The following is a 17,146-nucleotide window of genomic DNA, read 5'->3' as shown; positions in this document are numbered from 1 at the left end:
CAAACATGTTAATATAATCCACGTGAAAGATGAGAACTTCAGGGTTCTTAGGGTCATGGAAAACCTGGAAAAGTCATGGAATAAAAGCAAAATATAAGCAGGCATACATACAGGCATCTATATAAATGTTTATTCTTTTAATCAAACTATTGTCTCATTCATTTGTGTCATTTAAGGTTTACTGAATGCTTTGTATTCTCATTGTTAGTTTAAATACTACATTTACTCACTTTACTGTTTACACCCAGATTTCACTTAATGTTTGTCATGGACATTTGGTTTAAAGTCATGAACCCACTAGTCAGAATGAGTATGAACCCTGGGTGTATTGAGGCTCCATACCAGCAGGTGGCAGCAACGCGCTCTAAACACGAGAAGACGATTCTCTACGTCATCAAAAAGCGCCACGAGACACACGAGACAGCGGCGCTCTGTTGTCATAAGTAAAGTTAGAGAGGAGACCTCCCGACTTACAGCGTCACATCTGTTCTCAGAGCCAGAGGCCCTGCTGCTGGTCTACTGGTTCTGTTCTGCTGGTCCTGCGACTGGTCTACTGGTCCTGGTGCTGGTCTACTGGTGTTCTGGTCTACTGGTTCTGTTCTACTGGTTCTGGTGTTTTGGTCTACTGGTCCTGCTACTGGTGTTCTGGTCTACTGGTTCTGTTCTACTGGTCCTGAGGCAGTCTCTGGGTTCAGGACCCTGTCAGCTCGTTTAGTGGTCTCATGTGTCAGGTGGACGAAGAATACCACGAGCCGCTGCAGCGCGCAGAGGTGCCCGGGTAGGTTGTGAGTGAGTGAGTGTGTGTGTTCGTGAGTGTGTGTGACGGCACATGATGAACCTAAAGTATGACTCTCTGCACCTGAGTTGTGTTTTTCTCAACGTGTGTTTTCCTCCATTCATTAGTGTTTCCAAGAAATGTGTGAAGTGCAAAGAGGCGGCAGCAGCCGTGGTCATCAGAGCGGGAGACGCCTTCTGCAGGTGAGACGCCGTCATGGCCGCCTGAGGAGGCTGCATGCATGACGCATTATAAACACACGTATGTGCTGTAACCTGCCTCTAGCTTCTGTACTCTATAGATATGATGTGGTTAACCCTGTCCAGTGTCTGACGTCATACGTGTTCACCGTGACAGACGGTGTGTTGTTGTGGGCGTGGCTTCTTCCCTCACGCTGATGTCATGTCTGTTAGGGGATGTTTCAAGGAATACTTCATCCATAAGTTCAGAGCCATGCTGGGAAAAAACAGAGTCCTTTCCCCCGGAGAGAAGGTAAGCAGTGTGCTTTATCCTCTGAATAACAACACACACACACACACACACACACACACACACACACATGAACACATGCATAAACAGGGCTTGTCTGGTTGTAGGTGCTGCTGGCCGTGTCTGGAGGTCCTTCTTCCTGCTCCATGCTCGCTCAGGTCCAGGAGGTAAACCGGTTCATCTTTCAGTCGTCTGTCTTCTCTTCTTTTAACCCTTTAAAAACAGGGTGTGAAAATCTCCCTGCGCCTATTATCAGGTATAAACAACAACATATTATCTCCGGAACCACATCGTTGTTGAACTTCATTTAAATTGCTACAATGTAGAAGATGCATCTGGTGTGAAACATGATTAAAGTAACCGTTAAGTTTAAGTATTTACATAAACTTTGAACACCCACATGCTGTGTTCTAATATGATTTCTGATTCTTTCGGTCCTAATCTTTCCAAAAAGCTGTGTTATTAGTATGTGGGCTGTTGTTAGGGCACCAATACAGTTAGAAAAACTCTGTGACCGCTCAAGGAGGCATTTTTGGGAAATCTTGCTCATATCGTGCTGGATGTTCATGTTATGATCAAAAGTGAGGTTTTTTTTTTTTTTGCAGATATACATTTTTTTTCCCAAGACTTTGCTGAACAAATACATACAATAAACACAAGTATTGGAATTCATTTGGGGGTTCCTATGACGACTCAAACACAGGGGGAAAAAAAAAAGTCTAGAGACAAATTTGGTTCCAGGGTGATGCCAGCCTCACCTCCAGCTGAGCATCTTTAGCGCCTCGCATGGATGCTTTTTCAAGAAGTCCTCCATTGGATTTTGGATCATTGCAGATTATGAGCTCTGTCAAATGAACGTTAATGATTTTTGTTCATGAAGATGATCTTTAAAAAAAAAGGAACACCTTTTATGATGTTTGAAGTGTAAAGTAAGAAGCTGACGTTACACGTCAAAGCTGCTAACTTCACCCACCTGACTTCAGACGTCTAACCATTAAAGAGCCCGTTGCCTTTGAGGCGAGGGAACAGGAAGTGGAACCATGCCGACTCCTCGTCTGGTTGTTCCTAACTGAAACCCTTTCCTGCTCCCTAGGGCTTGAGGCAGAATGCTCACAAGAAGCTGAGATTCTCACCGGGCATCGTCTTCATCGACGGTAAATACAACAGCGACAGTGACGCTTTTAAAAGAAAGACTCAAAATATAAGCAGGCATACATACAGGCATCTATATAAATGTTTATTCTTTTAATCAAACTATTGTCTCATTCATTTGTGTCATTTAAGGTTTACTGTATGCTTTGTATTCTCATTGTTAGTTTAAATACTACATTTACTCACTTTTTACTGTTTACACCCAGATTTCACTAAATGTTTGCTCATGGACATTTGGTTTAAAGTCATGGAAAAGTCATGGAACCCATTTGTGTGTGTGTGTGTGTGTTCCCTGCAGAGGGCGGTGCTGTGGGTCAGTCTGTGGAGGACAGACGGAGGACGGCGGCTGAGCTGCGTTTGGTGTTCAGAGCGACGGGGTTCCCCTTCCTCGTGGTTCCTCTGGAACAGGTCAGGCTTCATCCTCACGACGCGTCTCCATTTTAGAACGCACGTCTTTTTCTGCCTCCAAACTACCCCGGAGGTTTAAACGCCCGGAAGTGGAGAGGTTTGGACACGCCGCCGACACTGTGTCCAGGGACGCTATCGCCCTACGGAGGAGTCTGAAGTCAGACGTTCCTTTTCTTATCGATGCTTATTGTGTTCTGCACTCTGTGAAGTTCACAAAGAAACTGCAAACAAACTAAAGCATAAATGCTCTCTGCATTGTCGGAGACAACGAAACGGAGGAAACCAGTGAGGGACGTGTGTTGACCAAATTTCTTGACCCATAATCTATTAAAACTTTGATTTGTATGTTTTCCTTTTAAGTAAATGTGAAGTGAGCATGAAGACGGAACTAATTATGCTGTTTTTTAATTCACGAAATGTGTCTGTTTGAGTGTTTAGAGGAAGATCTTAACTATCCGGCACGGCCTTTTATTATTAAAGATGTAACACTCAGTAATGTCTGTAAAATAAGAGAATCCTTTATTAGTCCCGCAGTGGGGAAATTACAGTGTATGTGAACAGTCATGTGATCATGTGATCCGCTTTCAGGCGTGTTATGTGGACGAGTCATGCAGTCAATCGAAAGCCCCTCAGACGTTCTTTCATTAGATTACCTTTTACACGTCCGTGTTGCTTTAGAGAACACTGATCTGTTTAACATGTAACTAAAGGCTGCACATACACATGTAACTAAAGGCTGCACATACACATGTAACTAAAGGCTGCACATACACATGTAACTAAAGGCTGCACATACACATGTAACTAAAGGCTGCACATACACATGTAACTAAAGGCTGCACATACACATGTAACTAAAGGCTGCACATACACATGTAACTAAAGGCTGCACATACACATGTAACTAAAGGCTGCACATACACATGTAACTAAAGGCTGCACATACACATGTATCTAAAGGCTGCACATACACATGTATCTAAAGGCTGCACATACACATGTATCTAAAGGCTGCACATACACATGTAACTAAAGGCTGCACATACACATGTAACTAAAGGCTGCACATACACATGTATCTAAAGGCTGCACATACACATGTATCTAAAGGCTGTACATGTATCTAAAGGCTGCACATACACATGTAACTAAAGGCTGCACATACACATGTAACTAAAGGCTGCACATACACATGTAACTAAAGGCTGTACATGTAACTAAAGGCTGCACATACACATGTAACTAAAGGCTGCACATGTAACTACAGGCTGCACATGTAACTAAAGGCTGCACATACACATGTATCTAAAGGCTGCACATACACATGTAACTAAAGGCTGCACATGTAACTAAAGGCTGCACATACACATGTAACTAAAGGCTGCACATGTAACTAAAGGCTGCACATACACATGTAACTAAAGGCTGCACATGTAACTAAAGGCTGCACATACACATGTATCTAAAGGCTGCACATACACGTGTAACTAAAAGCCAACAGCGGATCCAACGTGTTATTGACCGTGTTCTCCGACCTCCTCTCAGGTTTTGGACCTCCCCAGCTCCGTGGTGGTGGCGGCGGCCCCGGCGGCGCCTTCGGAGCGAGCAGCCGGCGCCTACAAAGCAGCCGTGGGTCACTCCATCCAGAGCGACGCCGGAGGCCAGCAGACGCCGCGGGACCGGGAGGAAACCCCTCCAGCTGACGTGCCGGAGGCCCGCACGCTGCTCCTGCAGCAGCTGATCGGCTCCGCCAAGACGCTGACGGCCAGAGAAGACCTGCTCAACACGCTACGGTCAGGAGGGCTCGCTCTCGTCCTCATGGGGCTTTCTATTGAGTTCAAGGGTCATGGGGAATAAGACGCCATCAATCACTGGTGACAAAACACCTCCGATGGGAAACCTCCGCTCATGGAAAACCTGGAACAGTCATGGAGTTTTAAAATGGTTATTTCCAGGCCTGGAAAAGTCCTTGAAAAAAATAAAATCCCCAAAGTTTAGCAAAAGTCATGTAAATGTGTTATATTCATGTGTTCGGAGTTTTTTATTTATTTACGCTGAGTTTGAAAGAATGAATATGCTTTTAAAAGAAAGACTCAAAATATAAGCAGGCATACATACAGGCATCTAGAAATTTGGTTAAAAGTCATGGAAAAGTCATGAAATCCACTGGCCAGGATGTGTCTGAACCCTGGGTGTGTCCTCCTCAGGCAGCACCTGCTGGTGCACACGGCTCGCAGCGAGGGCTTCAGCAAGGTGATGCTGGGAGACAGCTGCACCAGACTGTCTGTCAAGCTGCTCACCAGCATCTCTCTGGGCAGAGGAGCGCAGCTGGCTCAGGACACGGTGTGTATGCCATGACGGGCGGGGAGGGTTGTGTTTGCCGCTTCATGTGATATTGGATGTGGAATCTGACTCGGATATACCGTTGCATTGTATTGAGTGTGTTTGTGTGAACAGGGTTTCTCAGACTCCAGGTATGGGGACGTCATGCTGGTGAGGCCGATGAGGGACTACTCGGCTAAGGAAATAGCTTTCTACAACCGCATGTTCAGCGTGCCCTCTGTCTTCATGCCAGGCCTGGACACAAAGGTAAGATGAAGCGGCAGTAGTAGGAAACTTAATTTTCCTCTGGGATGCAGTGGATATGTGTCGGGCTTTTATTTTGAAAGGTAAGAAGGGGAAAAAGGGAAGCTGCTGTTGACCTGCAGTGAAGGATTTGCTGTCTTAGTCCAGATGATGGAGTCCCTCATAGTGTTTCACAAGACAAAAGCACTGAGTGGTTTCACTCATTTAGCGGACCCAGCTGCACCCTTGCTCCCTTGCTCTCTGCTCCCTTGCTCTCTGCTCCCTTGCTCTCTGCTCCCTGCTCCCTTGCTCCCTTGCTCTCAGCTCCCTTGCTCCCTTGCTCTCTGCTCCCTGCTCCCCTGCTCCCTGCTCCCTTGCTCCCTTGCTCTCTGCTCCCTTGCTCCCTTGCTCCCTTGCTCTCTGCTCTCTGCTCCCTTGCTCTCTGCTCCCCTGCTCCCTGCTCCCTGCTCCCTGGCTCCCTTGCTCTCTGCTCCCTTGCTCCCTTGCTCTCTGCTCCCTTGCTCTCTGCTCCCTTGCTCTCTGCTCCCTTGCTCTCTGTTCCTTGCTCCCTTGCTCTCTGTTCCTTGCTCCCTTGCTCTCTGCTTCCTTGCTCTCTGCTCCCTTGCTCCCTGCTCCCTTGCTCCCTGCTCTCTGCTCTCTGGGCATTCTTGCTGAGTTCTTGTTTGTGGTCTAATAAACAGTACATTTATTAAATTCAGTGCCCCATATTGTCCAAGCTATTGTATATTTGTTGACGCTGTCTTGATGCCCTTTAACGTAAAGAAGTGGGCGGGGTTTCATCGCCCACAATGCAGTGGGTGGACTTAAGGTCAGACCTGGGGGAAGTTACACTTTTTTTAATAAGCATCGGCTCTCAGCTACATCACTTTAGGGCCAGAATTTGCTGGCGGACGGTCGGCAACCTGAATTTTGTGTTGACCTTTGCATAAATAAAGTCACCTCCACTTCAAATGATTGCACAAAAATTCACCAGGATGATGGAAATGAAAGTGTCTGACACTGTAAAATACAGAATGACGTAGGCAACGGGACGAGATCTTATCTGAACATTGTGGTTTCCCTTTGTGGTCTGAGTAGTATTGGCCAATCACGTTTGAGCATGTGGACCGGCACAGGAAGACACTCTTTGCTATCTGGCGCTATAAATATAGCTCCTCTGTTGTGGGTTCAGAGATCGATGGCCGCCCCAAATCTTCACATTTTCTCCCAGCTTGATATTTTGAAACTCGGCTCTGAAAGGTTGTTTAAATAGTTATGTAAATGTTGGTGCTCGTCAGCATTCAATGTGTTTGTGTCCTTCCCACAGACGACAGACAAGTCCAGCATCCAGCGTCTGACGGAGAGCTTCGTCACCAAGCTGCAGGCGGACTTCCCCTCCACTGTCAGCGCCATCTACAGGTCAGCCCCAAACACACCAGCATGTCCATGAGCACAGAGTCAATTTAGTTTACTGCTAACCCCGGGAATATGCTGTATGAAGGTAGTGAGTCATAATTACCAGGTTACCTGAAGGCAATGTGGTTGAGGTCTTTGTTAAGGTGTCACTCATGAGACCACGCCCTTTAGTTGAAGCCACGCCCCTCTGGTTTAGACCACGCCCCCACCCCAGATCCGGGCCAAAACTCTGAAACCTGAAAAAAAAAATCTAAACCTGAAGAAAAGAGTCAAAACTGTAAAAAAAAAAAAAAATGTTTCTGTAAACTGTAAAAATATATTTTATAAAAAAACAGAACTGATTCAAAATTATATTTAACCCCAAAAACTCTTCATACACTTATGTTTTATTTCTAATACATTGTTGATTTTTTTCAACAACAAAACTAGATTTTTCAAAGGCTCTTGAGGCTGTTAATTCCTCTTCTAGCTGTGCTAGGCTATCTCTCATACAGTTTAAAGTGCTCCACCGTCTACATTACAGCAAACATAAACTCTTTAAAATGTATCCGGAGTCAATGGATGAAGCCTGTAGTAGATGCTTCCAGACTCCTTGTAACCTGACTCACATGTGTTGGTCCTGTTCCAAATTAGATAATTATTGGCAGTCCTTTTTTAAATCCATTTCTGACATTTTAGGTATAATCGTTAATCCATCCCCACACATAGCTATTTTTGGTAGATCTCCTGACAGCCTTGCCACCTCAGCGACTCAGGACAATAGTATTGCTTTTGCCTCTTTAATTGCCCGTAGGAAGATCCTTCTCTTATGGAAATCTTCACAACCCCCGTCCATCAAAGCATGGTTACATGATATCCTGTTCCTCCTTAAATTGGAGAAAATTAAATTCACTCTTAGAGGGTGCTCTGATAGGTTTTATGCTTGCTGGAGACCTCTTCTTCGATATTTTGATGGACTTTCTTCTGATGAGGTGCTGTAGTATGCCATGACCTGCTGTTACGGACTCTTTCCTTGGTGCCCCCCCCCCGCCCCCCCCGCCCCCCTCACCCACCCCACCCCTGAGCCTGTGCTTGACCTAATAACAAATGCTGAAGTCCAGTTACTCTTTTGCTAGGGCAGGTTCTCATTTGCTGAGCCAGGATGCGAGCAGCTATCGTGTACCGTGTATCGTTGATTTTATATAACTGTTCATTTACTAATTCTTAATTCATTTTTATTTATTTTTCATTAGATTTTGTTTTGTTTGTTTGTGTTTCCTCAATTAAGAGGTTGTTGTTTTTGTTGGTTGGGGAGGGAGTTTGTTTTGAATGATACTGTTGACCTGAATGCTTGGGGGGGGGGGAGGGGGAAGGGAAAAAAAGGCTATATGTATCACAATTGTACTTGTACTGTTTCTTTGTCTACTTGCCTTAAAATAAAATTAAAAAAAAAACTCGATTTTTCAGGTTCAAATCTTTTTTCAAATGAACAAAACATTTGCCCTGCATTTGCCTCCATACCTGAGGTCATTAACCTCTGCTGTGTTGGCTTAGGACCAGTGAGAAGCTGCAGACGGCCGGTCAGAGCTCCTCCACAGCCGACCCCCGTGACCGCTGTCTGCTCTGCATGTGCGCCCTGGACACGGCTGCTGGTGAGCGATGCAAAGGTTCTCTTCCAGACTCTTTAGTACCAGAGGGAGTGGAGTCACTTCATCACCTTGTGGTGTTAGCAAGGGTGCAGGTTTGCATATGGTTCATAGTCATGACCAAGGTTTGCACAATATATTTGCAAACTCACTCGTATTATCATCTGTAATTGTATAGAAACTTGGAAATGGATGTTTCACTCTTCTGGGCAACGAACATAGTTTTATACTAGAAGAGTGAAAAATCCATTTCCATGTTTTCCAATGCGCCCTCAAGCCTGCGAGACAAGATGCTGTCATTTAATTTAAAGTGGAGTCAGAAACACGACGTGACACGGTAAGCTACTAAAATACGTCAGGAAATAATAAAGCCTCATATTAGTATTTCGTTTGGTCTCAGCTTTGATGTTATTGACCCTTTTGTACTTTGTAGATAGGAAAATAACACCCAAAATGAAAAGGGATATCCAGGTGGTTGTTAGTTAGCTAGCAGTAGGCTAACTACCCACACAGTGCAAACCTGCATTACTTTGAAATGCATTCAGGAAACTCATTAATAGTGCAGGTGCAGTGCAGGTTGAGGACGCAGCTTCAGGTGAGGTCTTACTCATGGCATGTTGTTAATAATTACCATCATTAGCAATGACATTGTTGTGTCCCTACAATGCTGAGACCAAACCTACGCCCTGGGATAAAACAGGACGAACTACAAACCGATGTGATCTTTGCTTTTGCAGATCTGTTCATTCACAGTTAGCCATGCAGGCCGTGCTCGCACAATTGTCTCACTACGTGTCAGTCTGGCTCTATTTATTAATTAAATATGATGATGGTAATACAGACGACACATCAACCAGCACAACCTGCTGTGCTGTTGCTGTGTTTTACAGAATTCAGATGCTCTCTGATGTCTGTACTTAAAATACACAAATACAACAATAAAAACCTGCAGAATTTCCCTTGTTTTTAAGATGAGAATAGTTCATCAAAGTTTCCAGCAGCAGCGTGTCGGTCGTGTGGAAGAAGACGTAACGACGTTTTCCTTCGTCCTCTTTCAGAGAACGCTTCAGCCTTCAAGGCCACGCTGATCTCAGAGCAGCTCTCGCAGAATAGATCTCCAGGAGCTCCCAGGACTGCGATGCCAACACCAAACCCAGGTCAGTCTACGGGCCGTCAGGTCAAACGTCAGTCCACACATGTATAGTGAAGCTAAAACGTTGGTTTAGTGGCACCAGGAAGAACCTCCTCCAGCTCAGGTCACATGATACACCGGCCTTCAGGATCCGACGGTACCCTAAAAGTCCTCAATTGAGTTTCATTAAGGTTGGTTTCCTGTGTTTCTATTACAGCGCCAATGGAGCCAGAACCGGCTGCTGGACAGTGCTGCTCCTCTGGGGGAGCAGAGGATTGTGGGAAAGCAGCAAGTGGTGTGGGCTGCTGTTCGTCTGCCAAGTAAGTGTTCAATGATGTGTTGATCTAATCAGGGATCACACACACACACACACACACTCACGGCTCCTCTTGGCTGTCCAGCTGCTTCTCCTTCTAGAGGCGTTGGTGTGAGTATCGGCTGTAGAGATGTTCTCTCCATTACCACGGGACTGGAAGGAACTCGCCTTGAGGCGCTCAAAGAGCCCAAACAATAAGTTAGAAAACAGTATGTGTTTTTCTTTAATTCAAAAGAATTGTCCCTTCAAACGGATGTCAACAAGCAGATCAAACTTTCTAAACGACTCTGGTCTTTATTCACGACATCAAAGGCCAAGAAGAACGTTAGGGCTGTAGCTCAGGGGGATGAGTGGTCGTCCCGCAACCACAAGGTAGCCGGCTCGATCCCCAGTCCCCCCATAGCTCACATGTCGAAGTGTCCCCGAGCAAGACACCCAACCCCCAACTGCTCCCCGGGCGCCCCAAAGGGCTGCCCACTGCCCCCCATCCAGGGATGGGTCAAATGCAGAGAAGAATTTTCCCAAGGGGATTAATAAAGGATACTTTCTTTCTTTCTTCTTCTTCGAGAGCTGCGTGGTCAGGGGTGGTCTGTGTTGGTGATGGACCAGAATGTTCTGGTTTGACTTTTTTTACTGGTCTGTCTTGTGCTGCAGGGAGCCGGAGAGCAGCTACCTGAGGAGGCTGCTGTGTTACAGCTGCCAGCTGACCGTCAGGGACATGGTGGGTGGAGCCATGAGCAGTGATGTCATGATGCTGATGTTCACTCAGAGTGATGTCATGATGCTGATGTTCACTCACAGACTGGTGCCGTGTCCCTTTTGTCTCTCTTGTAGTCGTCGGTGGACCGTCTCCCGCTCTACATCCTGTCTGAGGCTCAGCGGAGGCAGAGGAGGTGAGCAGGATGCTTATGAACAAGCATTGACATGTTAGGAAGCATATTCAGTCCAAAAAACGTGTTTTTCGGTTCAGAAATTGAAAAATTACTACTTTGACCTGATCCTTGGTCCCACCATAACCAACAACATATGTAAATGATCCCCTGCTTCCACATGTGCCGTCTGACGCGCTTTCAGAAGAGTCTGAGGACCAATGAGATCGCAGAATCTCGGAACGCCCCAAAAAATAACTTCTGGAGACACTTATACTGGTCAGAAAAATAATCTAGATTTATTCGATGTATTATTTATTCGACATTAGACTTTTTTTTCTTTTTTTTAAACAGCTCATGCAGCCTAGAACCAAGTCCTGGTCTCTATGAGCAAACACTGTACTGGAACATCCACATTATGACACCTCACAGATGTAAACATGGAGAGAAGTGGGACAGAAGCGGTACCTCCTTGTGTTGTGTCCTGCAGGTCTAAGATGAGGGAGGAGATCGGTGAGTTCCTGCTGGATGAGTGACGAAGGCGACCAGAGGACCAAGTGAAGCTGCAACAGTCCAGAAATATCAATGCTGCAAATATATTGATCTTTATGTCGTGAGGGCGGGGTTTAGTTTTTCTAACTTGTCCTAATTCTAATATACACTCAAACGTAGCACGCATACTATTAGATTACAAACGGAGCGTAATAAAGTTTCTATTTTTACTGCTTCTCCATGCAGTCGTCCACGTTTGTTCATTCATTCATTCATTCGTTCTAGCTCAAGTTACCATAGCGACGGTCAGAAGTGAACCTCCGTCGTAGAACCCTGAAGCCTCGCTCGCCCATAGCCTGCTCCGTCCTGCAGGACCAGGTCTCTGTGAGCTGGACCGATTCTCCTGCCACCAGACATCAGGCAGCCAAGTGCATGCTGGGTAGTGGAGGCCTGAGAGTCACTGCACTCCATCAGTCCCCACATGTGCTTTTTCAGTGTTGAAGGGTGTAACAATAATACTGATCAATCACTTATAATTCATGTTTTATTAGAGTTTCAGATAAAACACATGGATGCTTCAACAATGTAGTTTTGTGAAATGGACCGTTGTTTCTATACTTTTTGAATTGTCACCCACCCCAGAATTTAGTGTTTTCCTTTAGCTAGAGATATAAGGAATGAATAATGAATGAATAAAGTGTGTAATATATATATATATATATATATATATATAAATAAATAAAAATTACACACTTTATTCATTCCCCAGGGGGAAATTAGTTTGTGGCAGCAGCAAGCAATGTTACATAGGAAACATACAAATATGAACTATGAAAAATACTCAATATATACAATACAATAAAATAGCGTATTTAAGAAAATTAAATAATAAAAGTAAAAAAATGCAAGGTGAGTGACTAACTAAAGGACAAAAGCGATGCTAGGGCTGTTCACGTTCATGTTGATGTTGATTCAATTGAAGGAGGCTCTGGTCTTATAGCAGTTTATAGACATTTCCACCATAAATTGCTGCATAAATAAATAAAAATGCAGAGAATGAAGTGTTTGATGTTAACAACATAATAAACTGGAGCTCACTCATTTCTAATCCCTGGCTGAAGACCCCCAACTGTATGGAAGTGCAGTACTAAATGACTGTCGTTGTACTTTATGTATTATTCTATATTTAGGAATACATATGAAGGGATGGTTCGTGTATAACTGTCTGTTTGTTTGGACTCCAGCATTACATACATACATAATAACCCCTGTTAGATGTGTACATTCGTACGCTGCTCTTTCCCCTGGCAATATGGCCTTACTTGTAGTATAATACAGCCTCATATTATCATATATTATTCGCAGTGGCGGGCCGTGGATTTTCTCCCTGCGCCAGCTGTTTGTTAGTCTGTTACCCATTAAACAAACTGCATTGAGTATTTATTCACAGTGTGTGGTATTTATACACAGTTTGTGGTATTTATACTGTGTCCTGTGTCCTGCTTATACACGCAGGAAATTATTCTGATTGTGACATTATTAAATAAAACCACAATAGGATTGTGGTTTCTCTTCAACACTGCAATATTTGTATAGGCTCAATGTTTTAGGTTCAACTTAAATGAAGTAACTCATCAAACCGACAGTCAGGAAGGATCCGCCTCACGTGACTGAATGGAAGATACATGTTGTAGAAAGTGTTTTAACCAGATGGTCACTCAGAAAACACTTTAATATATAACTTGAGTTTAATCTGTGATCGTCTCTGGTATGAAACTCCAGCGATCAGTCCGCTCAGCTGCAGCGTCCAATCACATAACAGATGAACAGTGAGGGGGCATGTCCAGCGTTAAAACACTTCCTGGAAGCTCGCTCCTCGATCCTCATATCAGAGTAGAATAAGAGCTTTGGGACGGGCGTCAAGATGGCGACGCAGAACCACTTTATTTAATTATAATACATGTAGTGTATTTGTGAAAAACAATTAAATTATAAAATAGCTATAACTTTGTGATTCTGTTTAGGCCAGCAGAGAAGGCTTAGCAGGCCCTGACGGCCCACCACTGGTGAGCAAAAGGGTCAAAGTTCAAGGTGCCATGTTATGAGGAAGTCGTATGCTCCACTACAGAGTCCAGTCTGTTGTTAAAGACACTCTTTACAAGTTGTCATGATTTGTCCACAGATGCTGGATTTGATCCTGAAAGACTCTTGTTGGAGTTGTAAGGAGGTTTCTGTGCACAATGACATGTGATCCTGTGAACGCAGCTCAGACTGAGACTCAGTGCAACCAGTCAGACTGCATACTTTGATAGTGACGTGAGGAACTCTCTCTGATGAAGGATAAGAAGCTGCGTCACTTCACTTCGTCTGATGCAAGTTGAAGTGAAGCAAGAAGCTCCTTTTCTACACAGACCTGCTGAGGACAGAAGAGAGCTGCACTCTGATGAAGTCCATGGCTAAACGTTCAGTAAGTGGAGCTGTGATTGGTTGAAATGATGTTATTGATTGTTGTGAATGTGTGATCGTTTACAGCTGACACACATCAGCTGGGAAACAAGATGGCCGCCTGTGTGATTAAACAGAGGGAAGCTGCTGTTAGTTTGAATGTTGAAGTCCAGATGAAGTAAGATAAGATAAGATAAGATACAATAAAATAATCCTTTATTAGTCCCGCAGTGGGGAAATTACAGGATTACAGCAGCATTGCTCATTGCTCATGTTAATACAAGATAAAAATCAAGTAACATAAATAAACAGTAATAGAAAACAATAAAAAACAGTAAAGAAGAATATTAAATATACAGACTGAATAAAAAAAGTGTGCTGCTTTGAATGATGACACTGTAAAGAAGAAGAGGAGTTCAGTCTGATCTGGGGTCTGTCAGGACTCTTACTGACGTGGAGGGGAAGTTAGTAGAGAGTGGAGCACTAGGACCCAGCAGAGACCAGAGAGCTCACCTGGGCTTTTGTCCTGCACTGTCAGACCTCACCCTTAAGCCATGACAAAAACAGGAGACATGTTTTTTTAAAAGGAAAAGGTACATTTATTAGTAAACCAACGACAAGTTAAAGCATGAGGTGTGCCAAACAAAACATGGTGCTGGAGTAACGGAGATCCAGCCCAGGGACTGGGGCAGACCGGCCTTAAAGACTTGTTCATTTGAAAAAAAGATTTGAACCTGAAAAAACAAGTTTTATTGTTGAACTTTGAAAAATTCAACAATGTATCCGAATGTATTCGAAATAAAAGTAAGTGCATGAAAAGGTTTTTGGGGTTAAATATAACCCCAAAAATATAAATATAATTATATTTAATTATAATTATAATAATATAATAATTTGGGGTTAAGTGTAATTTTTTGGGGTTAAATATATATTTTTTTAAAAATATAAAAATAAAAAAACAACTAAATCAAAATATATATAGTTCTATATATGTATATATATATATATATATTTTTTTTTTCAGTAACAGATTTTATATTTTCAACTTTCACTCTTTTTTTTCTTTTTCTTTTTTGGGGGGTTCCCATTTTTTTTTTCAGATGAAAAAATGTCTTTAACACTTGTTTTTAAAGTTGTAAAATGAACTAACAGCTACCTCGGCATAATGAACTGAACCCGCATCAGACCCACAAGACTGCGTCGCCCTGCGCGCTCATGTGTCACTTCTGGTTCTGCCTTCCTTCCCCCTCGACATGTGAAGAAATGCAGCAAATTGCTGGACAACCTGCATGAAGAATTCTGCCGTCGGCTCTCTGATGAAAAAATAAAAAAGTGACTTCAGCTGGTGTCACGTCCCCTCCCAGGTAGCCGCAGACTCGGCTGTATTGGGGCTGAGTGTCGGCTGATTATGTGTTCTGGCTCGATGCGGACAAATGTGAGCCAGCTTTTGTCCGTTTCATTTGTGCCATATCTGGCCCAGATTCAGCCATTACAGACACGGGCCTATTCTGGCTGAGACATGGTAACCGGATTTATCGGCATGTGGCCTACGGGCCGATGCTGGCCCTGGTTATTTTTGATTGTGGCCCAGTGACGGCAGTGTCGGACTCCATGCCCGTAATAGTGCAAAAGAATCGTCCGTATCGCAGAGTGAGTGTCTGCTGTCCACACATGACAGTCTGTATGAACGCGCCGTGTATTGAGTGGGTCGGTCTGACTAACTCCGGGGCCACTTTTTACCCCCAGTCTGCTCCTGATGTGGATTACACGGCACTGAAGGCCTAGGTCGAAAACGCACGGCCCACCACTGTTACCATGTGACCACAGCGTTTTCTATGAGGACGGAGAAGTGAAAAGTGACATCATTCCCAAAGAAAGGCAAATAAAAAGCCACATGAAGTGTCTTCCTCTAGTCTTCAAACAAACCAAGAGACTAAAGAGCATTGTGAATGTCTTCTAGTCTTCAAACATGCCAAGAGACTAAAGAGCATCAGTGTTGGGGTAGTTACTCAGAAAAAGTAACTAGTTACATGTTACTAGTTACTTCTGAAAATGTTAACTAGATTACTTTACTAGTTACTGCATTTGAAAAGTAACTTCACTACTGTCCAAATTAACCGCAAAGATACATGGACAAACATCATGGCCCTTTCATCACTTTATTTTCAATTTTCAATAATAATGTATTATTATTAATTAATATAATTTCCAATAATAATAATCGCGCGAGTCACACAACACTTTCTGCATGAACAATCTACCGTAAACGTTGGGTTATGAGCCACTACTACCTTCGGTCAGAGTCCCTGATAGCTCCCCGCTGTAGCCAGCTGGGGCTCCTGCCCCGTCATCCTACTTCCGCTAGCTCCCCGAAACCACCGAAGGTAGCGGGACCTGGCTCGACACCCGACTTGGGCAGAGGGGTCGCGGGCAGTAGCAGCAGCAGCGCTAGCTAGCAGCTTGTTGCTATTGTTCATGCAGGAAGTGTCGTGTGACTCGCGCGCCACTAAAAGAGAACTTTTCGGACTGGTAGAAATGGCTTGGGTACCGCAGGAAAGCGCGTTACTGAGGTCTAGTAAAGTAGTGTAGTTACCAATATTTTGAGTGTAATGCGTTACTTTACTTCGTTACCTATAGTAGTAATATCGTTTCTGTAATCCGTTACTTTGTAACTCGTTTCCCCCAACACTGAAGAGCATTGTGAATGTCTTCTAGTCTTCAAACAAGCCAAGAGACTAAAGAGCATTGTGAATGTCTTCTAGTCTTCTAACAAACCAAGAGACTGAAGAGCATTGTGAATGTCTTCTAGTCTTCAAACAAGCCAAGAGACTAAAGAGCATTGTGAATGTCTTCTAGTCTTCTAACAAACCAAGAGACTAAAGAGCATTGTGAATGTCTTCTAGTCTTCAAGCCAAGAGACTAAAGAGCATTGTGAATGTCTTCTAGTCTTCTAACAAACCAAGAGACTGAAGAGCATTGTGAATGTCTTCTAGTCTTCAAACAAGCCAAGAGACTAAAGAGCATTGTGAATGTCTTCTAGTCTTCTAACAAACCAAGAGACTGAAGAGCATTGTGAATGTCTTCTAGTCTTCAAACAAGCCAAGAGACTGAAGAGCATTGTGAATGTCTTCTAGTCTTCAAACAAGCCAAGAGACTAAAGAGCATTGTGAATGTCTTCTAGTCTTCTAACAAACCAAGAGACTAAAGAGCATTGTGAATGTCTTCTAGTCTTCAAGCCAAGAGACTAAAGAGCATTGTGAATGTCTTCTAGTCTTCAAGCCAAGAGACTAAAGAGCATTGTGAATGTCTTCCAGTCTTCAAACCAAGAGACTGAAGAGCATTGTGAATATCTTCTAGTCTTCAAGCCAAGAGACTAAAGAGCATTGTGAATGTCTTCTAGTCTTCTAACAAACCAAGAGACTAAAGAGCATTGTGAATGTCTTCTAGTCTTCTAACAAGCCA

The 17,146-nt window shown here is 43.8% G+C and overlaps 1 protein-coding gene and 1 pseudogene across 2 annotated transcripts in view; both read left to right on the top strand.

The window, feature by feature from the left end:
- Positions 1 to 17,146, top strand: part of LOC306746693 (protein NLRC3-like) — a 284,667-nt pseudogene that overhangs the window by 258,804 nt on the left and 8,717 nt on the right. The window lies entirely within an intron of this gene.
- On the top strand, positions 504 to 11,480 carry ctu2 (cytosolic thiouridylase subunit 2 homolog (S. pombe)). Its single transcript, XM_079229654.1, has 16 exons — positions 504 to 778; positions 904 to 978; positions 1,189 to 1,267; positions 1,372 to 1,431; positions 2,358 to 2,418; positions 2,715 to 2,824; positions 4,370 to 4,617; positions 5,032 to 5,167; positions 5,282 to 5,413; positions 6,717 to 6,808; positions 8,339 to 8,436; positions 9,489 to 9,587; positions 9,780 to 9,882; positions 10,533 to 10,599; positions 10,713 to 10,771; positions 11,238 to 11,480. Exons 1-16 carry the CDS (start codon positions 723 to 725, stop codon positions 11,281 to 11,283), a joined length of 1,521 nt encoding a protein of 506 aa, XP_079085780.1. The 5' UTR covers positions 504 to 722; the 3' UTR covers positions 11,284 to 11,480.

Source organism: Taurulus bubalis, assembly GCF_910589615.1.
Source record: "Taurulus bubalis genome assembly, chromosome: 14".
NCBI classification, from domain to species: domain Eukaryota; kingdom Metazoa; phylum Chordata; class Actinopteri; order Perciformes; family Cottidae; genus Taurulus; species Taurulus bubalis.
This window is presented reverse-complemented; position numbering and strand designations above follow the sequence as displayed.